The sequence below is a fragment of the Triplophysa rosa genome, linkage group LG10 (genome assembly GCF_024868665.1).
Source record: "Triplophysa rosa linkage group LG10, Trosa_1v2, whole genome shotgun sequence".
In the NCBI taxonomy this organism is placed as follows: domain Eukaryota; kingdom Metazoa; phylum Chordata; class Actinopteri; order Cypriniformes; family Nemacheilidae; genus Triplophysa; species Triplophysa rosa.
Genome location: NC_079899.1, coordinates 1,999,542 through 2,024,119, shown reverse-complemented (window position 1 = coordinate 2,024,119; position 24,578 = coordinate 1,999,542). Strand labels below are relative to the sequence as shown.

The 24,578-nt window shown below is 39.6% G+C and overlaps 1 protein-coding gene, 1 long non-coding RNA gene and 1 pseudogene across 2 annotated transcripts; 2 read left to right on the top strand and 1 right to left on the bottom strand.

The window, feature by feature from the left end:
• Positions 1–1,348: 1,348 nt before the first annotated feature.
• LOC130560290 (leucine-rich repeat-containing protein 74A) lies at positions 1,349–6,123 on the top strand. The gene is given in 12 exon segments (XM_057343978.1): positions 1,349–1,459; positions 2,848–2,906; positions 2,985–3,149; positions 3,222–3,329; positions 3,400–3,493; positions 3,568–3,617; positions 3,688–3,769; positions 3,845–3,930; positions 5,249–5,443; positions 5,726–5,821; positions 5,958–6,047; positions 6,049–6,123. Coding segments are annotated over 11 exon segments (1,068 nt in total). The 5' UTR covers positions 1,349–1,459; positions 2,848–2,879.
• A 735-nt stretch (positions 6,124–6,858) lies between these two features.
• LOC130560098 (uncharacterized) lies at positions 6,859–10,258 on the top strand. Its single transcript, XR_008963653.1, has 3 exons — positions 6,859–7,053; positions 7,168–7,282; positions 8,975–10,258. It is a non-coding gene; the product is annotated as an uncharacterized LOC130560098 (long non-coding RNA).
• Positions 10,259–11,763: 1,505 nt separating this feature from the next.
• The window catches only part of LOC130560069 (NACHT, LRR and PYD domains-containing protein 12-like), a 59,880-nt pseudogene continuing 47,065 nt past the window's right edge, over positions 11,764–24,578 (bottom strand).

The following is a 24,578-nucleotide window of genomic DNA, read 5'->3' as shown; positions in this document are numbered from 1 at the left end:
GACTGCTTGGGCACAGCTGGCTCATCTGTGATCGGGTGGGTTGAACTTGAAGGTGAAACAGATTTAGTGCGTTTGCGTTTGTTTGTTTTTGCCTTTGCTTTTCTTGGAAGATGGGCGCGAGACAGGCGGTGACTCTGAAGCAGATTCAGCTCGAGCTCTTTGAGATGACTCGGGCTTTGCCGCCTCAGGTTCGGCCGCCTGTTTTGTTTTTGCGTCTGCCTTCTCTGGACTGGATGGGCCTGATACTGGCGCTGATTCTGTCCGGTCATCAGGCTCTGGAGCAGCTGACCTCTGACCCTCCATTGCCCAAGATGGGCCAGGCTGGGGATCAGAGAAATCCTCGTCTTCCACGTCGACGTAGACGCAGCAACAGGCACGTCTGATCACCCGCCACGATTTCTGGAAGAAAGCGTTCATGGCTTTCTTCATTTTTCTTCCCGGATGCTCAACTAAAAAAGAGAGAAACACATTTATGACGTGAAGAAACGAAGCATCAAGCTACATTTGAACAATCACAGATAATAATTCATTCATCCTAATTATTTTAACCATTCTTTATTTGCGGTGGCAAGTGGTGTCCCTTTTCAAGAGTCAAAACTACATTGAAAACCAAATTAAAATATTCACAAGTTATGTTATTATGACAAGTTAACTGTTATTACTGTTTCAGTCACACAGGATGTGTGTAATTACAACATTTTAACATTTTAAACACAAAACCAGAAGCACTAATACCCAACAACTGGAGAAGTGATTCATAAAACATCAAATAGTTATCATACTTTAATTTTCATGTGGACATTTAAGAGGAATATTGACCGTTAAGGATGTGACAATTCACTTAATATGAAACTCGTGCTTTAAAAATGAAAATAAATTAAAAGAGACTTCACATGAGTTTGAACAAAATATCGACATGCGATCGATCAGTATGGCGACTAAAAACCTTCGGTAATTGTTTTATTCATGGTTAGATTAGCTTTGCATGGAATTGACCTTTAAAATGTTCAAAACGAGTGTAAAGCACATCGTTTGTTTGTATTTTTGCAGATTTCGACAAAAGATGAATGATATAAAGTACCACTTTTAGTATCGAAGCCATTTTAAAACACCGATTTGGATTAACGACAACAAACTGTATTATTATTTTTCGAAAAGTCAGGCATTTTAGCAAATCTGACTGGTCGTTTGTCACTCCAAATGAACAGTAACAGAATGAACGTTACTTGACTTAAAACAATTGAGTCACTAACCCGGCGGGGTGTTTTTCTCCACAGAATCTCTCCGGATGATGTTCACTCCACCACCGGTCGTCGAATTCATCCTCCTCAACGCAAACTGAGTGTCTGTAATCACAGTAGTGCCGCTGAGGAGCCCTGTTGTCTCAAACACTGGAGCTGAAAACATGTCTCACCCGTCAAACTTCACGACTGTCGACCGTCTGTCTCTCTGACTGAAGGTTAGTGATCCTCGCTCGCGCTCAGACTGTCAACAAACCACTGAAAAGAATCTTTGAACGCGCGCGCCAGTGTTACGTAATCACATGACGCAACAATGCTTCGTTGCACTAAGACTGTTTTAAACTTAATTTATTTATTTGATCTGACTACAAGCTTCTCGATTTTCATTACCGTCGCCTAGTTTCTTGCTAACTTTTACACCACAAACTTAAATTGCTCATTTCCGCCATCTGTTGTTGTGTCTTTGTACCGCAGCTTTACTGTTCACTCAATGATAACGTGAAGGCCACATTCATTCAATTGAGCATTAATATCTTTGGATTTATTAAATAAATATAAACAATACTTTGAAACCATCATTGTATTGCTGTACAACCAAATTTAAACCCCAAATTAACATTCCACATCAATACTTGTGTATTGTCATTCAGTATTTATTATAACGGTATACTCTAGTATATTATAGGAATTACTACACTGTTTTATAATGTATATGACAGTATTCTATAGTGTTAACTATGGTAATTTCATAAACTTCAATAAATACTGTAGTGTACATTTGAGGATTTGAGTTTTGTAACTGGTGAAAATAGTACCGAAAACATTTTGTAACCACTAAAACTGCATTAAATGACTTATGAACAGATGCCAAGATGTTAATCTATTGTGCTCATTTCAGTCCAGTGTCTGTTGAATTTCCCTCAGGAGTGACATAAAGTCATAAAAAAAATCCAAAAAGAGAACAATCCAGGTTATCGCATAAAAAATAATCAATCTTGAACTTTTCCTAAAAACATGTAGAAATATTACTGTTGTATTGCTTAAAAGTGAATATGAACTTGTTTTTTTGTTGTTGTTGCAGTATTTGACAAATTGTATTGAAAAAATAAAGAGCATCTTTTTTGTTATTTTCTATTATTTTCACCTGTTTTTTCCAGTTTTCATTTTCTGCAAATAAATGCAAATAGAAACAATATTTTTAAATTGAAATTTGAGGTCAATATTGTTAGTAGTTCACAGAACGAAAATTTAACTACAATTCTACAGTATCTGTTATTTGATCATATGTAGTCATTTTTCATACATTTTACATGTCTTGTGTGTCTTTTAATTCTTTTTTATCAAGCAGCATTAACCAAACGAAAGCAATTTTATTGTAAGAAATCTAAACCGTTTGAAGAGACTTTAGTAAGTGGAGCATCTCACTGTCATACATGTTTGATGAGTTTCTCTCAGTTCAGTATCACATGCTCACCTGTTGCTAAGACACAACCGGCCTAACACAGAGCCGACAGCACTGAAGAACACTAAATACATTGAATAAGTGAAGCTGAAGGATGAGAGGTGATGATATGAATGCTAATCTTCTCTCTTTGGATTCTCTCAGTTTGATTGAAGATTCAGATCATGTGACGGTGGATGATGAATGTGACACAGACGCTGGAGGTAACGTGAACGTTTGGATCAAATCCTCTTTATCAAGTGCTGTAATATGTGAAGTGCACTTGTGTTCTTCTGTCAGAGGTGAAGGATGTGTCGTCTACTGGAGAATTATACCTGCAGGCGTGTAAACTGGTGCGTGTGGCGCCCGTCACATACTTTCTCAGACATCTGGGCTGTGACACCATTAATATGAATCATCATGGACTGGGTCCTCTGGGAGGGAAAGCTCTGGCCATCGCTCTTGTGGTGAGACGGAGTGTTGTTGTTTTTACTTTTGGTGTTGATGTGCTCTTATATACTGTATTTGTGTGTGTGTAGACAGACATGAACATCACGACCCTACAGCTCGCTGATAACTGTCTGTCGGCTGACGGAGCCAGATATCTCACCCAGATGCTGAGGGCCAATTTCACTATCCAACATCTTGTAAGTGTGTCAGTTTGTTTTCTTCTCAGACTTTATAAAACATTCAAATCTACTTTTCATCTTCTGGCAGGATCTCTCCAACAATCACCTGCAGTCTGCCGGCGCTGAATGTGTGGCTAAAATGCTCCTAGAAAACATTTCCATCAAATCGTTAAAACTTTCAGGTATTTTGTGCATCTTTACATCTCATCCGCTCTGACCGTGAGCTTTATTGTGATGATGGTGTTTACTGTAACAGGGAATAAATTTGCTGAAGATGATGCCAGATGGTTCGCAGACGCTTTTGCGGTGAGTTTAAACACAAATCTTCCAGCTTGTCATTGTGAGCGAATAAAACACGATGTCTGTGTGTTTTCAGAGCAACTACAGAGTCAAGGAGCTGGATCTGAGTCACAATCACTTCAGCGCTCGAGGAGGAGAACATCTGGGTCAAATGATAGGTGAGAATATCAAAAAAACACTTGTGACGTGTGACAAACTTCACAATGAAGATAATGAGAGATATGTTTGTTCAGCCAACAATGTCGTTTTAGAGGTTCTTGATCTCAGCTGGAATCGTCTGAGAATGAAGGGAGCTGTAGCTTTCTGTGCCGGATTAAAGGTGAACAAACACAGCAACGCATCATATCACAGGTGACATTGTTTCTTCAGTAGAACAGTGAAGAAGATTTGTACAGTAAAGAACACAACACATTTCTATTTTTGACTGAACTATGACTAATACTTGAGCTTGGAATGGAATTGCAGCTCATTTTTTGTCGACATACTCCATCCAGAGCTCAAGCACGTCTTCTGTTCCCTTTCGAGGGAATTTAACACTGCGTCATGGAATGACTCTATGGGAGACTCCAGAAATAGCATGTGAAACTAACTCGATCTGCTTAATGTCTTGAAGACAGCAACAGATCTTACACTCCGGGCGCTGGTAGTCACAGACAGGCAGAGAGTCTGGGGGTCGAGGCAGCGACCGCAGAAGGCATCCAGGCAGGTTAATCCCGATTTGAGAACGGTCGTAATTTCAAATCGAAAGGCTTCTGCTAAGAAGCTCTGATGCAGGACATCGAACTTGCACTTCACGCACCCAAAGTCAATGTCTCCTATAGTGCACTTACTCCACAAGTGGAAAAAGCTAGCAAATCTCAAACAATTGGTTCTCTGTATGATAGAGAAGGCTTACAAGATTCAGTTCGCTGTCCGTCCTCCGAAATTCAGTGGGGTGTTTTCCTCCAAGGTGGACCCCAAACAAGCTCGGGTGCTAGAAAGAGAAGTTTTGTCTCTCTTAGTGAAAGGGGCCATAGACTATGTTTCCCCCCACATCAGACAGGGTTTTACAGCTGGTACTTTATAGTTCTGAAGAAGGATGGAGGGCTGAGGCCCATTTTAGATCTGAGACATCTCAACAAATCTCTGAGTAGATACAAATTCATTTGTCTGTCATGAAGACTGGTTCACTATACTAGACTTGAGAGATGCCTACTTATTAATCCTTACTCAACATATCCATCCTTCCTCAACATCGGAAGTTTCTCAGGTTCGCTTTGGAGGACAAAGCTTTCCGATATCGAGTGCTTCCATTAGGCCTAGCTATCTCCCGACGCACGCACCTTCACAAAATGCACGGATTCAGCCCTTGGCCCAAATAGACGACTGGTTAGTGTTAGCTCAGTCTCACGACATGTCGTCCTCGACCATGTGAAGCACATGGGGTTACAGCTCAATGCCAAAAAGATTTATAAATGGCCTGTTAGTTTCACATTCTATTTCAGGCGCTGCTGGCCTTCCCCATGAAGTCATTCCATGATGCAGCGTCTCGTTCCCTATCTCAGAGAACCACGGCTACAGCCGTAACCTGAGACTTTTCTTCTGTTTTATTATTTTGTTATAATGCAAGAAAGTCTTTTTGATAACTTGGTTTTCAGGTCAACAGCACTCTGAAACATTTGGATCTGTCCTGGAACGGCTTTGGGAATGAAGTGGCTTTAGCTTTAGGTGAAGCGCTGAAATTCAACAACACATTAGTGCATCTGAACCTGAACAACAACCGCATGACAGATGAGGGTGTGAGCATGCTCTGTAAGGGTCTGGAGGCCAACGACATGCTGCGAGTGCTGAAGGTCCGTCTGACGGATCTCTACTCTGTCTGTCATACACATCAGTCTTTACAACAACTTTAGTTTGTGTAGTTTTAATACTGTAGTGTTTGTGAGCATAACGACTCCATATCATGTCCATGATATTCCAGCTACTTAGACCTTTATTGGAATTTCGATTCCAACAGATTCTTCATTACAGATGCACGCTTAACGCGTCCATGTGACATACAAATGAATGTTTGTGATAAAATCAGAGGTGAAGTCTGGTTGTGTCGTATTCTATAAACTGGAGTATTTTTTCAGCTGGCGTATAACTCAATGACGGTGGAGGGGGCTTTAACTCTCATAAATGTCATCAAGAAAACTTCTAAAAGTGCCATTGAGGAGCTCAACATATGTGTGAGTCATTTACAACAGCGTACCAACACTCTACATCTACAACTACCAAACAATCTTTCACGTGTATTGATATTTCAGCAGTAAAGATATGTGAACGATGTCCATCTGTGTGAGATTTCTGTGTGTGTTTGTGTAGAACGTGCTGGTGAATGAGAACTTTGTCCAGTTGTTAGAGTTGATCTGTCAGGAGCGTCTCAGTCTGGAGGTTATGGAGTATGGAGGAGTCGGGGGGATTCATCGCCAAAAAACTCCGCAAGCGCTCGGACCCCATGAAGATCATTCAGGTACTAAACTCCACCTGAACGCCTTTTATTTCTTTAGTGTGTCTGACATTCATGTGACGTGATGTTATTCAGGATTATCTCCATCAGCGGAAGCTTCCGTCACATTGATAAGTACAAAGTGATGAGAGTGTCTGTCGTAGACTTCAGAAAGGTCACGGAACAACTCGAAAGAATGGGGCAGGGCATAATTCTAACCCACCGAACCAATATGAGTTTTATGCCATTATAGTACACACATACTGTAGCTTAACATACCGAATTTAACCATCATATAAAATAAAAATTTTAAAAGAAAAAATAGTAAGACACTTTATTATCCTATTGGCGGTGGCATTTTGAAAGCAAAATAAAGTGACTAGATCACTATGATCACATGAATTTTGTACTCTTGTAAACAATTTTATGCTCTAGTAATTGAATCATTGGTTTCATAAAGGTATGTAGGCCTATTAATGGTGATCATAAGGCACACATCACATACAACATACAGTAAATGAGATCACAATTGTTCAAAAACATGCAGAGCAGACATTTGAGCTCTCAAATAACCTTGTTTATTATTTATAATAATTTGTGTTTTTGCACGACAAGCTGTGAAACGAAAACAATATTCATCTCATAAATTCCTATTAAAGCTACTAAAGTTATTGAGTAAACAGCAGTGAGTGGGTCGTTTCATTTGTTTAATTAATTTCAATGACAGAGTAGGACTACAAAACTCCTGTTACTTTAAGACCCCCAGGCCTAGAAATGTGTTGATGTTTTGAGAGAATAACTGGATGTTTCATTTCTTCCTCAATCAGACTCAAGAGATCATCTTGGAGGACAGGATACAGTTTAACCTGCTGTTCTTCTTGATCTCGCTCATGGAAGAGAATCTCTTGACCAAACTGATGGGATTGACTAAAAGCAATAAGAACATGTTCATGTTCAGTTCGATCTTCTAGGGTTAGCTTCTGTTTTTCTCGTATATATGTTTGAAGCTTCTCTTTCAACTTTTTACATGAAGTTGTGTAACAGTCACTGCCAGTCACAATGTATTTTGTATAATGTGTTGCCTAGACCACAAGGGGGAAACCTGGAGTCGTTTAAGGCCATATAAAGGAGTAGAAAGAAAGTAGCTAGGAAGCTGCCACGTGGACCTCTAAAATGCTACCTTCGGAGGCAGCATTTCAAGGTAGGAAGGCGGCTCTCACTAAATCCTGGTGTTCCGAGTCAGATCCGTGGGCGTGGCTTGTTGGTTTTGACTAAATCCTTGGTGTTTCAAGTCTTACGAAACCTTTACCCTAACCCACACCCTAACCCTAACCTTACTCTAACCAACTAAACTGCCTATGATTGTTAAAATCGCCCAAAAAACACTGTTGCGTGATGACGTCAGACTCGAAACACCAAGGATTTAGTGAGAGCCGTAGGAAGGCATTAAGGCACGTCCGAATCCAATGTTTCCTTTACTTCTTGTCTCCTGAGATACCTCCATTAGGTCGATTTTTGAAGGCAGCATGGATGTATCCTTTGCTGCCTTCAATGTCCCAGAATTCTATGCTTGTGCTCGTGCAGGGAATGTGATTGGTCGAGCAGGGTTGAGTTTGAAATAAAAAGGCAGCCAAGAAACAAGAAACTGTGCTGGAGCACAGTTTTTGTGTAAAGTTATATTTGATCTTTTTACAACTTTGGATTGCATTTCTAGTGAGAAATTGCTATTGTAGTTTTAACATATTCGATTAGTTATCACAAAGGTGCCCTCTGTTTATATTTCAAACAGAATTCTGTTACGCTGCCTCTGAAGGCTGACCGAATGTGTTTCTCGGAGCTGCCTTCATGCCGAAACACGGCCCCCGAAGTCACTCATGAGTAGGGTTGGGAATCATTTCAATTTTATCGATTCCAATTCTGATTCTGCTTATCGATTTCGATTCTTATCGATTCCCATAGTTTTTCCCATAGTATTATCATAGTTGAACTACATCATGGTTAAACTGCAGTTACTATAATGCAACTATGGTTAATTTGTGATTCCTGTGCTTTAATCCAAATTCTATAGCTAAACTATGCTTACTATAGTAAAAAATATCGATGGTTTTCATAAGGGCTTTTATTGAGATATCAGCAGATCATGCAACGCATGTACTTTTCTGAAAATATGCACACAGGAATTGATAAGAGGAATTCAAATTTTAATCTCAAGTATCCGATTCCTATTCCTTTCCATTCCGATCCGATTCCTAGCCTTTCGATTCCGATTCCAAATTGGAATTGATTTTCGATTCCCAACTCGACTCATGAGGCAGCGAGGCAACAAGTCAGCTGCCTAAGCTTTCGGACGCAGCCAGAGTATTTAACAAATTGGCGACTGAGACCGGAAGTAGGGGAAAACTTTTTCCTGCCGCACTGCTGCCAGCCATTCATTCATTCATTCAGCTTGTTTTCTCACAGGAATTAATTTTATTTACCAAAACCAAAAGTAGCATATGTTGTCCGATTTGTTCATGGTTTACTGGAAGATGTAAAAATAGGGAAAACAAACATTACAAAAACAGTTTTTTGAGCGATTTATTTATTATCAAGGTCTGATATATGTAAGACAAATCAGCATAAATGGAGCGCTACATGCCTAACTTCTGGTCTCCGCAACTGTTCTGTGCAGTGAATGGACCGGACAAGCGTTTACCCTACTTCCGGTTTGTACAAGTCACGCTGTGAAATAGGTCTATCCCATTTGAGAAACGTTGTGTTTGCTGCTCAAATGTAAGTCTAATGTTCATATCTTTGTCTGAGTTTGCTGCATGTAATGTCTTTAGAGACTTTAACGTTATTTGTTAAGAAAGATTATTTTGCTTATGTTTGTTTATTTAATCCTTTCTTGTAGGGGATTTTGTGTGTGGAAATGATTGTACTATGCTTGAGTCACTTTGTACCTGACCTCAGAGGAGTATATTGTCGAAATCTACACTTTATGGATTATGGGGATCAACTTCAATAGCTGGACGTAGGATTACAAGTTTACTTCGGAAGTTTACTCCATTGGCAACCTACTGGGAATATATTGACTATGGACAGAACTTGTATTATCATTAAAACAGCTGAGGCTACCTTCATCTCCACATACAACTTGTGGCTTGTCTAACTGCTACATGTGAACACTGGTGTAATTTGGGTCATTTTCTATGTTGGGTGATGATGTGCTAGGAATTATTTTGAATATATGATGACAAAGAATCTATCTTGTTGTTGATGCATTTTTATGGATTTCGAGTACAATAATATCAATTAATAATCAACCCATTTACTGGCAAACAGTGGTGGACAGTAACGAAGTAAATTTACCTGAGTACTGTACTTAAGTACACTTTTTGAGTATCTGTACTTTACTTGAGTATTATTTTTTCTGAGTACTTGTACTTTAACTTCACTACATTTGAAAGACAAATATCATACTTTTTACTCCACTACATTTATAAAAAGGTCCAAAAGTAGAAAATGGTTTCTATGCAGCGGGGTTTCCTGTGTGCGCAATTTATCTGGCTTGCGATCTGCCAGGACCTTTTATTGTTGCCAAGTATTTCAGTTTTTCTAAGCTCGCGGTTTTCCGGCAAGCTTTGAATGGCCATTTGGCAGATTTTTTAACGCAAATTTGGCAACTCTGGGATCTTCCCCGCTAAACTAATGTAAACGACGGCGCTGCTACACCATTGATAGTGCTCTAAAAAGACAAATAGAACAATAAAAGACGAAAAAGGCACATGTTCAAGTGTGGTGTAATCATCTGTGGGTTACGATCAGTCAAAGATCGTTGAAACATTGTCATGAAAATGATCGGCATAACGGCTAAACGGTAAATAAGCGTCACATACACCTTGAGCTACACGTGCGTGTTAACTTCTGATCTGCTGCTATATAATTTAAAGCGATTTGGAAAATGAATGATGTTTTTACTGAAGTAACTATAGTTGAAGTATTCCTGTATATCTGTATAAAAACAATAGAACCCTGCCCAAAATACAACATAAAATGTAATGGATTTAATGGTTATAATGGGAATTGTACTATGGATACTTGTTGTCTACTTGTATGTGATGGATTCTATTGGTGGGATGGTAAATCCTATTGGAATAAAACCCAAAACACACTACAAAGAGGAATTTAATTTAAAAATCTCATTCTAATTCAAAAATTCATTGCTTTTTTTCAGCAGGGATGGTATTTGCATTAAAACCACAGTATCCACAAATTTACCATTTTCTAAATATAGGAACCATACTCCAATTAATAATCTTTAGTAAAACCACAGCAACTAAACATACCATAGTTTCATTATATTCATTATTATACTAGATTTAGTTTATGTTTGTAGTTAAATTATGGTAATACAAATGGTAATAAGTCCAACAAACACATGGCTTCTACACTTGACTATTTACAAGAACCTTACTACTTACTGGTAAATTGCTGCTAAAACTGGTAAAGGGAATATACAAAATAAAAGAACACTCCTCATAAATACATATATGCCTAGGGGGCTAATGAGGATAATTAGGCTAAATGATCATACAGGATTATATCTAAACTAAACATATATGTGGTAAACATATAAAGCTCTTAAAGGAGTTGCTCACTGCAAAATTTGCCCCCATTGACTTTCCATAGTAGGAATAAAAACTACTATGGAAAGTCAATGGGGGCAAATTTTGAAGTGAACTGCTCCTTTAATACCACTGATACTGTGAGCTACTCAGTGTATTCAGTAGGTTGCTTCAGAGGCATAAGGTATAGACAATAAAACAATGCACAACTGACATAAAGGAAATGTACTTTTAATACTTGAGTACTTTTAAAAGCACGTACTTCTGTACTTTTACTTAAGTAAGAATCTGTCTTTACAACTTTTACTTGTAGTGGAGTAATATTTGACCAGGAGTATCTGTACTTTCACTCAAGAAGGAAGTTGTGTACTTCGTCCACCTCAGCTGGCAAATCACGAGTCCCCCTTTTTACTTATTAATTTGCCCTGTGCAAAGTAGCTGGGAAGGTTATAGTTGTTCCTCCATTAGTGGTGTTCATTTCTTTCTGCTTTTCACCCAATTGAGACCTTCAGCTTTGTCCAGTCTGAGAAGAAGTGAATCAGTCTTTGGCTGGTAATCCATTTACAACATCAGTGTTCAGAATCACATTCCTCTTAACTGCAGGATCATCAATCATAATAGTAGAATCACATGTTTGGGTTGGTCATTTCTCCTCTGCTTTACACAGATCTGGGCTGTGTTTCCTGATGTCCACTGATCTGAACACCTAGCCTTTCCTACCGGCCATTTTAGGAACGTTTCTTATTGTTTTACATGCGTTTCCCAAAAATGAAACAACCCCCCTGTAGAAGTTGTTGTAAATGGTTTCAGAAACATCTTCAGAAACCTTGGCTTTGTAAGGCTGCTCCACTATAGTGGTTCAGGCTATAGGGACGCCCAAATGACTCAAGAAACGTTAACAGCAAGTGGGTATAAAACTGTATTTCTGAACAGATTCCAGCCTTCTGCTTCTTATAGCAACGACTGAAATAAGCGCAGTGATTATAGCTACATGTGTGTCAGAGTGTTGCTATAACATGACTATATTGTATTGCAGAGTGTTTAAATATTCACATGAAAACAAAACTAGTTTGCACAATTGAAAATGAAAGTGTTTAATAACAGCCTCAAACTGATGTTACATTATATGGTACACAATGTATACAAATGGTTACAAAGTAAATGCATAAAATGATAAATGACACAAGTATCAGTTTTCAAATGTATGAGATCGTACGTGAGAGACAAGAGAGAACGTTTAGAAGAAGAGCCAGAGCTCCTAGAGAGCCTGATCATATCTTATATTTCCTTTGGATACTTTCCTTGACCATGTGACTAAACCTAACATGATACATTCAAACTGACCAATCAGGTTTAAGCCCCAGTGTACTGGACCCACAATAGACAAACATCTGGGACAATAGTGCTTGATCTCTATCAGCACCCCTGTGATCTTTAGAAGGACAATCTGTGTCCTTTGGGAAGAGAGTGGGGTTGTGACACAGCAATACATTCATGTTGTTTTTTCAACCCTACAGAACTGACACATCAGTGACAGAGAAACAACCAACTAATGACAACTAAACAGAGAATCTTCCTCCACTCACACAAGGACTTTTGCCTCTGATGGAAACAAACTACTGACTAAGAGTCTGACGTGACAAATATTTACATACAGTTAAATGGGTTAGGGAAAACGTATGATTTTTATATTTACTCATTACTGACAGCTATTGTGTGTTTCAGATAGAGATAAAAAGCATAATGTACTGGGGGTTGCACAGACTAATCGATTAGTCGACATTAATGCTCTGGCGCAACATTTAAAGCTTGATGTCGACTAGTCGCGGTTCGTGTGATTTTTTTGACACTGTACCTATAAGAAGACGACTGACTGTTCCAAGGACCTGCACGCGGTACGGATGTCATTCCCACCCGGTTCATCCGGATTCTGTCACACTCCCGACAATAATATACAGTATGTTATCTTGAAGAATTCAAGAATTCATCTTGGTTCCTCTTCGTCAATGTGTGCTCGGCAAAACCGTTTTGTGCTTTAGCGCCACAAAGTCATGTTTTACTGTAACTTCAGCAGCTCCAGGCACATGAACAAAAGCGGCAATCTCATTGGAAGGCCAGTTTTGATAAACGCGCGATTATCGTACCGGTGTGGACGGGCCCTTAGGCTGCTGTAGAGATCCACCTGCTGCTCTTTTACTGCATAGCCCGCTACCACCGACCTTTAATTGAGTTTAGTTCTTGTTGCTCTTGTGCAATAGATGAACAACAGTTTATTTGTTTTTAGATAGGCATAATATATACAGACGTGCTCAAATTTGTTGGCACCTCTCTACAAAAAAACAAAGAATGCACAATTTTCTCTGAAATAACTTGAAACTGACAAAAGTAATTGGCATCCACCATTGTTTATTCCATATTTAATAGAAATCAGACTTTGCTTTTGATTTTTTATTCAACATAATATTGTAAATAATAAAACAAATGAAAATGTCACGGACAAAAATGATGGGACCCCTAACCTAATATTCTGTTGCACAACCTTTAGAGGCGATCACTGCAAGCAAATGTTTCCTGTAGCTCTCAATGAGACTTGTTAACAGGTAGTTTGGCCCACTCTTCCTGAGCAAACTGCTCCAGCCGTCTCAGGTTTGATGGGTGCCTTCTCCAGACTGCAAGTTTCAGCTCTTTCCATAGATGTTCCATAGGATTCAGATCAGCACTCATAGAAGGCCACTTCAGAATAGTCCAATGTTTTGTTCTTATCCATTCTTGGGTGATTTTAGCTGTGTGTTTTGGGTCATTATCCTGTTGGAGGACCCATGACCTGCGACTGAGACAGAGCTTTCTGACACTGGGCAGTACGTTTCGCTCCAGAATGCCTTGATAGTCTTGAGATTTCATTGTGCGCTGCACAGATTCAAGGCACCCTGTGCCAGATGCAGCAAAGCAGCCCCAAAACATAACCGAGCCTCCTCCATGTGTCACTGTAGGTATGGTGTTCACTTCTTTCAAAGCTTGATTTGTTCGTCTGTGAACATAGAGCTGATGTGACTTGCCAAAAAGCTCCAGTTTTGACTCATCTGTCCAAAGGACATTCTCCCAGAAGGATTGTGGCTTGTCAATAGGAATTTTAGCAAATTCCAGTCTGGCTTTTTGATGTTTTTCTTTCAAAAGTGGAGTCCTCCTGGGTCTTCTTCCATGGAGCCCACTTTTGCTCAAAAAGCGACGGATGGTGCGATCAGAAAGTGACGTACCTTCACCTTGGAGTTCAGCTTGCATCTCTTTGGCAGTTATATTTGGTTCTTCTTCTACCATTCTCACTATCCTTCTGTTCAATCTGGGGTGGATTTTCCTCTTGCAGCCGCACCCAGGGAGGTTGGCTACAATTCCATGGACCTTAAACTTCTCCTTAAACTTGTCACAGGAACATCGAGCTGCTTGGAGATGGTCTTGTAGCCTTTACCTTTACCATGCTTGTCTATTATTTTCTTTCTGAGCTCCTCAAACAACTCCATCCTTTGCTTTCTCTGGTTCATGTTCAGTGTGGTGCACACAATGATACCAAACAGCACAGTGACTACTTTTCTCCATTCAAATAGGCTGAATGACTGATTACAAGATTGGATACATGTGTGATACTAATTAAAGAAACCAATTAGTTTGAAATATCGCTATAATCCAATTATGTATTATCTTTTCTAAGGGGTATCAACAAATGTGTCCAGGCCATTTTAGAATATCTTTGTAGAGTAAGCAATAATTCATCTCTTCCACAGCTTCATTGCTTTCTTCTATGACATACCAAAGACATGCAAGTATACATGATACAATAGCTTTTAATTTCATCACTCTTCAGGAGGAATGAAGCATTATTTCAATGAGCGGTAAGGGTACCAACACATTTGAGCATGTCTGTATTTAGAGGCTATTTTGGAGTTCCGCCATTCTACCACAGCCTGCACACATGAGTGTCTTACTGCCCAAACCCATCAAATCTTGTTTCAAAACACTTCCTAGCTCTTTTTTACTTATCGTCAACGTGACTTTTATCCCATAATAGTCAACCTAAAAAAATCTAAGGTCGTTCAACCCCTATAATGTACACATGAAACCAACCAGAACAGAAAGATTTGACAGTATTAATGTGTAATAACTCATGTGGTTATGTGTGTATCTCTCTTCTTTTTAACATGAGGCTCTATAGAGGCTGTTTATGTCACACAGAGACACTGAGGAGGTCTCAAACACAGCAAATCCAGCATACAGAGGTTCAGTGAATGTTGTGTAGAATGTGTGTAAGTGTGTGAGTGTGTGTGTGTCAGAGACGCTGTAGAAGGACAGAGTGCCGGCCGGCTCATCCACATACACTCCTGCTCTCTCACACACATCTGGATAGACATCTATGACTGTTTCATTACCATTGTGATATGCAGCTAATCCGTCATCAGAGCACTCTAGACTCCATGATTTTACATTGTGTCCAAACACACTGTCACTCTTTCCTTTCCTGTTGATGCTTTTATATGACACTGATATAAGAACATCTGATTCGCTCCATTCAGCCTCCCAGTAACAGCGTCCAGTCAGACTCTCTCTACACAACACCTGAGGAACACCATCAAATCTGTCTGGATGATCAGGATACGACTGACGCTCTCTCACACGTGTGATCTTTCTGTTCTCTTCAGACAGTTTGAGTTCAGTGTTTGCTGTGTTTGGATCCAGTGTGACATCACAGGCATCTGAACACAAGAAGAGACGTTTATAACACAACATTCACTAAATCAATATGTGTGTGTGTGTGTGGTGTATATTGGTTTATCTATATTTGTGAGGGCCAAATGTCCTCAGTTAGACAGTGAACCCACTTGTGAGGACATTTTACTGGTCCTCACTAAATAAAAAGGCTCATAATTCAGTTAAATAGTGCTTGTGTGATTATTAGGTTTAGGTGTAGGTGTAGGGTTAGGGGATAGAATATATCACAAGCATGATATAAAATCTATGGAAGTACTCCCACTAGTATAGCAATACAAACCTGTGTGTGTGTGATTGTATTTGTATCCTTATGAGGACCAGTTTGAGTTTTAGACCAGTGGAGTGAGGACATTTTGGCCAGTCCTTACTTCCTGAGACCTCTTTAAAGGGCTGTTTAAGGGCGAAGACTTGGTTTTAGGGTTTAGATTATAAGGTTAAGGTTAGGGTAAGGATTAGGGTCAGACACTTAGTTCTGATGGTTAGGGTGACGGGCTAGAGATTACATTGCGTCAATGTATGTCCTCGCAAAGATAGTTGCACAAATGTGTGTGTGTGTGTGTGTAGACTTACACTTGCGTGGTCCTGCTGTAATTCTTCTCTGTCCTCCATGACTCACACTACACAAACACACACACACACACACACATTAAACACAGAAAAATGAAGTGACATTGTGCTGGTGTGTGTATGTTGTGTGTCCTACTTGAGTGTGTTGAGTGTGTAGTTTGGATCATTGAGTCTATCAGAGAGCAGCTGAAGTGCTGAGTGTTGTGGGTGATTGTAGCTCAGATCCAGCTCTCTCAGGTGTGACGGGTTTGAACTCAGAGCTGAAGCCAAATAACAACAACCTTCATCTGTCACCATACAACCGGATAACCTGCATACACACACATCAACATGTCAACACACTCTTCACTTTCTTAGAATAATGCTCTTGTGAAATCAGTGTCTAGAGAGAAACACCTCAGTGTGTGTAGCTGACAGTTGTGAGTCTTGAGAGCATCAGAGATCAGCTTCACTCCTGAATCCTTCAGATCATTGTCACTCAGGTCCAGCTCTCTCAGAGACGTCGATGATTGTAGACATGAAGACAAACTTTCACAACACCCATCAGTCAGATCACACCCGAACAATCTAAACACAACCAAAACAAAATAATACAAAAGTAGTTTAAAGAACACAAACGTCACCACCACATAAATTACACTTTTTTTTAAATTAGCGTCTGGAAAGTTTATTGCAAGTTTTAAAGTAAAGATTTAAAGCGTGTTGTCCAAAACTGATTGTTTAGACTCAAAATAAGCTACAGAATATGAAGAAAGACTTGCCATTGTCAATAAAGTAATAATGTATGATCGCAAGCTTTCACTTATAATTGTATCAAAAATAACCTGTGTTCCCTTTTCATTTACCCAAAAGCATCGCACTGGAAGTTCTGTGGTTATTATCAGATTTTTAACTACATTTGTAAACATGTTAGTTTTACCAAGTAGTTTCTCCGAGTATATTAATTCATTAGTCATATTTCCCTTTCTGTCGGTCACTTCGACGTTGTATCGACAGATGGGGTTTGAACTTGAGAACCAAATTCCGAGAGGAATTTAAAAAGGCCAATGAACTTGGCGAATGCATGCCAGTCTCCGCCCCGTACATACGGGTAAAAAGGAAGACGGCGTGCCCATTCGTTCAGCTTTTGTTCTTTGGAACCTGCGAGGCATTACTGAATGCTGAGCGCTTTTCTGTTTGAGAGTTATTAATACTCTGGATTTACGACGCGAGCAGCGCCTCGGGTCCCTTCTTTTCAATGGAGTTTCCCTGGGTGTTTCAGCAGCGAATCACAGAAGTCTAAAAGAGCAAATTTCCATTCCCTCCAACAGACTGCGCAGTCTTCAGACATGTCTCGCTGTTGTGTGCTTGGATGTGTCACTCAAGTCGGACGGGCACGACACATGCATTGCATGCTTGGGACTCAAGTACGCACAAGAGTGCATTTGTCGACCGGTCATGTTCTGTGTGCGAGAACTTGATGAAGGTGTTACGGTCACGGCTGGCTACGTTCCTTTTGGGAGTAGCCGCAACTCCGATTGCCGCTTCAGTGAGCAGCGGGGGTGATATGGGGACTCCCATGGATGTCGCTCCATCAGCCTCGGCTTCGCAGAACATCCATGCCCCGCCATGCTCATCTAACCAGTCCTTGGTGGGCGGCGCTGGACCGTCCAACAGCGGGCAGACTCAGAAGGATGAGGACGAACTATCTGTCGTGGCATCGGACAGCTACCCCCTGGCATCAGACGCGGAGGATTCTTCCGAGCTCCCGCCCACCGGATTGACGCCCAAGAGGACGCAGACATGTCAGCCATGCTTGCCCAGGCGGCTGGATTCCTGGGGTCGTGATCATGCTGTGCACCGCCCCGATGTCAGTTTTCCCTGCCCTTCGGTCTGGCCCTGTCTCCTCGTGTCTTCACCAAAGTCACGTTGGCTGCCCTAGCTCCCCTCCTCAACTATCTCGACGACTGGCTCATTCTAGCTCAGCTCACTCTGGCAGACATCTGCAGAGCTGCAGGTTGGGCTACCCCCAATACCTTTGCGAGGTTCTACAACCTCCACTTGGACCCAGTGTCAGATCGTGTCTTACAATTCCATTATATATTTACTAACCCTTACTAAGTTTTATGCAATTATAAAATTTAATTTTGTCCTTATTTTTAATCTTGTTGAATCTTATGTTGGGTGCTGTATAGTGGTCTCCATCTCAAGGTTCATGATAACGTCACAAGACAATGTTTTGAAAGCGTCATTCTTGCATGGTATAATAATATATATTGAATATGTTTCTAGTCAGATGAAGCTAAACTGAGCATTGAAGCACAACTGAGATTATTCACAGAATTATTTTCATTTTATTCAACATCACTTGGTCTCCTGCCTGCTGTTCTTCCCTTCTGTATGTGGTTGATTTGAAGTATTAACTCACAACAGAGTTGATATTCAAGTACGGATTTAGTCAGATCTAGTGAAACTGGACTCTAATCTTTGCATCTATAAGATCTGCGAGCCATATCTATAGTTGCATCCATCAACACAGAGCTGAATTCATTAAACATTGCACGAGGCAATCTCATTATTTCATTGGTGAGAGGTCAAAGTAAATGATTAGCATTACCGATCAAACAGATGGAATCTAGAGCAAACATGTTGTAAAGAGAGACAGTGTTTTCTGCACCCAACCCGAAGATATAAATCAGACCTTTAAAAGTTCTTCTGAACACTTCCATCTATCTTCCATCAGAGATGCAGAATTGTCCCTTGATGAACTGAAACTGGTCCTGGACTCTATGCCAAAGAACAAAGCTCCAGACAGTGACTGATCATTTCTGTCATCTGGGATATAGCATCAGCACTCATTGAGAAGGATTTATCAGAATGGTTCAAACACTCTATAGCTCACATTTTTACTGGCTCTTCAGTGTCTTCATGTTTCACTCTTGGTCGTGAAACCCGTCAAGGTTGACCTCTATGGCCTTTGCTTTTTATTCTGTCAGTGGAGCCATTGGCTGAAGCCGTCATCAACTATACAACCCATCATTTGTGTAAATACCTCACATAAAATCTCTCTTTATGATGACAATTTTTTGCTCTGTTTCCAATATTACTGTGTCTGTTCCTGAATGCTTCAATCTTTTGAACATTTTTGGTACACAATGAATTGGAATAAATCAGCTTTCATGTCTCTTAAAGGTACAGCGAAACACAAATCCTCCCTTGATCCCCGTAGTTAACCAGTTGACATATTTGGGCATCACAATATCTCTCCCTATTTATCAGATCTCTACAAGATCTACCCTTTTCAGATGTTTATAAATGTTCTAAGAAAAAATATTGAATACTCCATTGATGTATGGAAAAACTCAGTTATTTTAATGTAGTATTCCTATATTCCAGCTACTTACTCCTGGGAAAGGTACGGTTTAGCGATACCTGATTGGGACGTGGTATGGGTCGTGGTATGGGTGGTATGCTTTATGGCCTCTAAGAACCTGGCACATCAGATGATCCATTATAAATATATTAATAGGCTTATTTTACCTAGTGTGAGGTTAGATCTGATCCATACTCTAATCTCTGTAATAAATCTGTAGTTGGCCAGTGGTGTTTTCTTTTTGGACTTTTGTAAGTACTGCTCAGATATTCTACACATGGATATACCTCAAGACCCCCTGCTTTTTCTACCATTCCATGACTGCTCTCAATGTGAAGCAGTGCTGTAGTACTTGAGTCGGGACTCAAGATGTTTTTCTGTGGTCTCGGACTTGTCTCGAACTCGGTCATTGGACTCGCCAAATGTTCTTGTTGGTCTCGACCTAGTCCGATGATATGTTCTCCTTCCAAACAAAACCATTGATGAAGCATTTATGTTTGCTTTAGTTGGACTCTTGACTTTCATTAAGTTAATTCTCTTTCCTCTTGGAGTAGGTTATTTTTTGTGATGGGTGTCAAGATGTAAAAAAAGATGATAAATAATACTAAATTAAATTATACTAAATGACTGATTTGAGTGTTCTGGTTCACAACGCTAAGATACTGTGCCAAATTAAACTGTTACTGTGATACTGTGCCTCAATAATTGTATTTTAGCACACTGTTATAACAGACAATTAAAACCAAACTGTCATGATTGGGTGGTGAGACAAGGAGAGAGGACCCAAGTGCAGACAGCGGTTAAGGGGTTAACAAGACATTTATTAACAAAAAATACAAAACAAAGACCCACGTGGGGGTAACATAACAAAACAGGGGAATCTACAACAGGACAGGACTAAGACTAATTACACCTAACAAGACTAAGATTAACTTAAACATGAACTACAAATGACTACACTAGACTGACACGGAACAGGCACTCACCATACAAGTGACACATACACGCACAATGAACCAGCACAGGACAGAGAACAAAGGGGCATTAAATAAGGGACCAAATGAAGAGGGGACAGGTGTAGGGCATGAAACCAATAACAAGCAATAATGAGGGATACAAGAGGGCGGGGACAAAGACGAGACTTGGAGAGAGCATGTGGAAGGCCAAGTGGGCCAAAATGCTTCTCTCCACATGAAACAAGAGGTTCTGCCATGGCTCTGCCACAAGATCAAGAAAAGCAAGACAAGATGGGGCAGAACCATGACACAAACGTTAAAACACAAGAATCAAGAACCCAACTAAAGAAAATACTGATCACAATAATGATGTTTGTTGAAACTTCTACATTCCTTCAACATTAATTGAGGTGGCAAAAGTGATGTTGATTCAATGCAGTTATAACTGCATTGAATCAACAAGCTGAGAATGGGCACATTTTCCATTGGAAGCCCAGAATGTGACTTGTTGTTGTTACACTACAATAAAAAGACTGAAAATCTGAAGTTGCACTGCGGCTTTATGTGACTTTGGTGAAATTTCTATACCTAAAGTAAATAAAATTACCTAATTTGATCCGCTTTTGTTCATTACAAATAAAGAATGTGGTCTTGATTTTTGAAGAGGATTCTTTTTTCTGTCTCTGTCTGGACCGTCTCATTTGGACTCGGCCTTGACTTGGACTCGAACCTCTTTGGACTTGGACTTGACTTGGACTCGAAACCTCTTTAGACTCGGTCTTGACTCAGTCTCGACTAGTCCTGGTCTTGGACTTGTCTTGGACTCGACAAAGGTGGACTTGACTACAGCCCTAATGTGAAGTCTCATCAAAAAAGGATTTTATTAGCAGCAAGCACTGCTGCAAAAAGACTGTGGATAGAACCATCCAGCCCTATATACTTAATTTGGTTTTCTTATTTCAGAGACATTGTTTTGCTAGAAGTTTCAACTGACAAGACTATTCAGAGCTGGACAACAATCAGTGAGATGCTGTTACATAAGATAAAGTGTTGACCTAACTAATCATCATCATCATCATCTTTCCTCTCTTCTCTTCCCCTCATTTTCTTTTCTCTATATTTAGGTGGACGACTTTCACGGAATCTCTCTGTATATAGTTCAATTGAGTTTTTATTTATGTTCTCGATATGGGAATCTAAACTCAAATAAAAATGTTGATAAAAAACATTCCAAATCATGTTACCATCATCACTTTAAATTACGTTAGCATCATGCTAATTCATACTATCTTAAAACATGTCAGCATCTGTAAGCTTCTTTAGAAAATCTAGTTGTTTAAAACAATTTTCATTGAAAGTGTCTGACCTCAGTGTGTGTAGCTGACAGTTGTGAGTCTTGAGAGCATCAGAGATCAGCTTCACTCCTGAATCCTTCAGATCATTGTTACTCAGAGGTCCAGCTCTCTCAGAGACGTCGATGATTGTAGACATGAAGACAAACTTTCACAACACCCATCAGTCAGATCACACCTGGACAATCTAAACACAACCAAAACACAATGATATAAAAGCAGTTTTAACAACACAAAATTCCACACTAAAAGAAATGATACTCTGAACAAAAAAATGTATTAGTTTTTCTAAAACAACATTTATTCTTTGTGTCCATGTGAATTTTGATTCACGTTAAATAAAAAGTAAAATAATAATAACCTAATATTTAATCGATCCAAAGACAGTTTTTACTTTAGAATCAATGACAAAAACTGTAATTGGATTGCAGCAATTTTAATAATTTATCTCAATTTAATAATTTATCTCAATGTTCTAATTCAGTGTTCTCAACTCCGGTCCTTGGCCCCTCCTCCAAGATTATTTTAGATGTTTCTCTATGTAAACACCTGAATCAACTCATCAGCTTGTTAGTGTGTTAATTAGGGCGGCTGGTGCACAATGTTTTTGAGGGGGCGCAACAAATCATTTGACATGTGATGTAAACGTACTGTATCATCACTGCTTAGCTAAAAAAGGTTTAACTTTCAAAGCATGTAATGGTGTTTATTAACAGTAATAAGGTGCCAGTCCAAATGAAAAAAATATTGCAGTATACTTTATTTTTTACTATAGTAAACTGTTAATAATGACCATCCTAGAGAGAGTAACTCTGTTTAGTGTTTTGGTTGGCCATCCATCTAGAGTAATTAGTCCATCGGGTGTCTCGTCATTTATTTGTATTAAGCTATACAAGCACAACAACTATGGTTAGTACTGCTGAAAAATCTATATATATCTATAAAACATAACAGCACCTTACAATTTTACTACAGTGTATATACCAAAGTGTACTACAGTATTACAGAAAGTAAACAGAAAAAACAATAACAGGGATTATTTACACAGTGCACAGCATCCAATGCAATTAGCATCACTGATTATAGTGGGTTCTTTGCTTTTGTTGCGTCGCTCACGTGCAGTGAGCAACTTTATACTAAGGGCGAGTAAAATTCATCCTCTATCACTGTTGCTGTGAATTTGTAAATTACGTTCATGCGGTCTGTACTTCTAAACTTAAACTTCATAATGTTCTCTACCAGGGTTCTGGATGAGAAAAGGATTCTCTGTGAAACAGTTAACAATCATCCAATCACAGGAGGTCAAACATGTCAAATCAATATTCATATGCTATCAGCTAAAGTAGGAGGGTCTAGGGCACACAAAGCTGCGCGGCTACGGCTAGAAGGGATACAGCTACCTCCACTGGGCATGCGCACTTCAATACCGCTAAATTTTTGTCACGCTGACAGCAGTTAATTACTATTTTTTTATATTGTAAGGCTAGGTTTAGTGTTGGGGTAGGTGTAGGCATTAGCTAATGTAATTTATTGTAATTTTATGGTGAGATTTTGCATCACTTCCGGCCGTAGCTGTATCCCTTCTAGCCACAACCGAGCTGAGCCCAACGACATTCTTACGCGAGCCAATTAGAGAGCATTGACCATTAGTCTCCAGTGGCGCCCTCTATTGACCAGCCGCCACTAGAGACTAATTAGGTGTGTTCAACTTGCAGCACTGCACAGACCAAACGTCGAGATTTGCCACAGGAGGTCGAGGGAGGAGTTAAAAAAGGAGCGGTTAAGTCAGACACGTGGGGTCTCGTTTATAAATTGTGCATAGGATTCTTACTAAAAGTGTATGTGCAACCTAAAGCCAAAAAATATTTAGATTTAAAAAACCGTGCATACGCACACCTGTAAGCAATGTTCCCTTTATAAATCACAGATCACCTGCAAGTGTGCGCACGTGAATCAGCCTCAACTCCCGCCCTGTAGACGCCCAATTTTAACCATAAATAGTCAATGCAAAGCACCTCATGAATGCTGATCCCTCACCATATATGGAAGGTCTATCAGATGCAACAGATGCTAATATACACTCATGGCGTGATGTAAAACTGTCAAAACCCCCGATCCCATCCTTTATCTCCATAACAATTATTCAAATATTAATGTTGTGATGGGACTAAACCGGTAAACAGGTCTCATTACATCTGCTTGTTGGAAAAAGTTTTAACAGCAGTATTTTTTATGTAATCAGCTAATCTAGCTAATTGTTTCCATCTTTTATGCATTTTGTTCTATTTTAATATTTAAATTTTTGTGAGAAGAAAAGTTTAAAACTTTTATATATAAACCTGTTTATGTAATAAACAAATTGGATTTTGTAATGAAGAGCATACAAAAGTAGTGCTGAAACGATTCCTTGAGTAATTCAAATACAAAAAAAATCTAGGCAAATTTTAAAAGCTTCGTTAAATCCATTTAACTACATGAACACGGAGCACTGTGTTTCCCCACAGACCATTATAACTGATGCACAACCCGCTAAACTCTGGACATGTGATGTAAACACAGAAGACGCTGCAGATAAATGACAGAAAAATATACAGAGGACTAGGGTTGCACGGTGTACGGTAGCATCGCAATGCTAAAGCTTCAAAATTCTCGCGATGCCGCTCTGTTTGTTAAACGGTAGTATCGTAGTGCCGTAACTAATGTTGCATATGCGCATTAACGTTCATTAGAACACTTTTATCTGTCTTTTTGCTGTGTTTCTCTCCTAAATGAATCCGTGTTTTGAACGACTCGGACGAGATAGTGATTCAGTGGGTCATTCATCAAGACACTTGTCCTGCGTTCCAATTCGCCCTAATAGTAGGTAGTGTTTTTGTGTTGTAATAGTAGGTACTTTTGAGTGCAT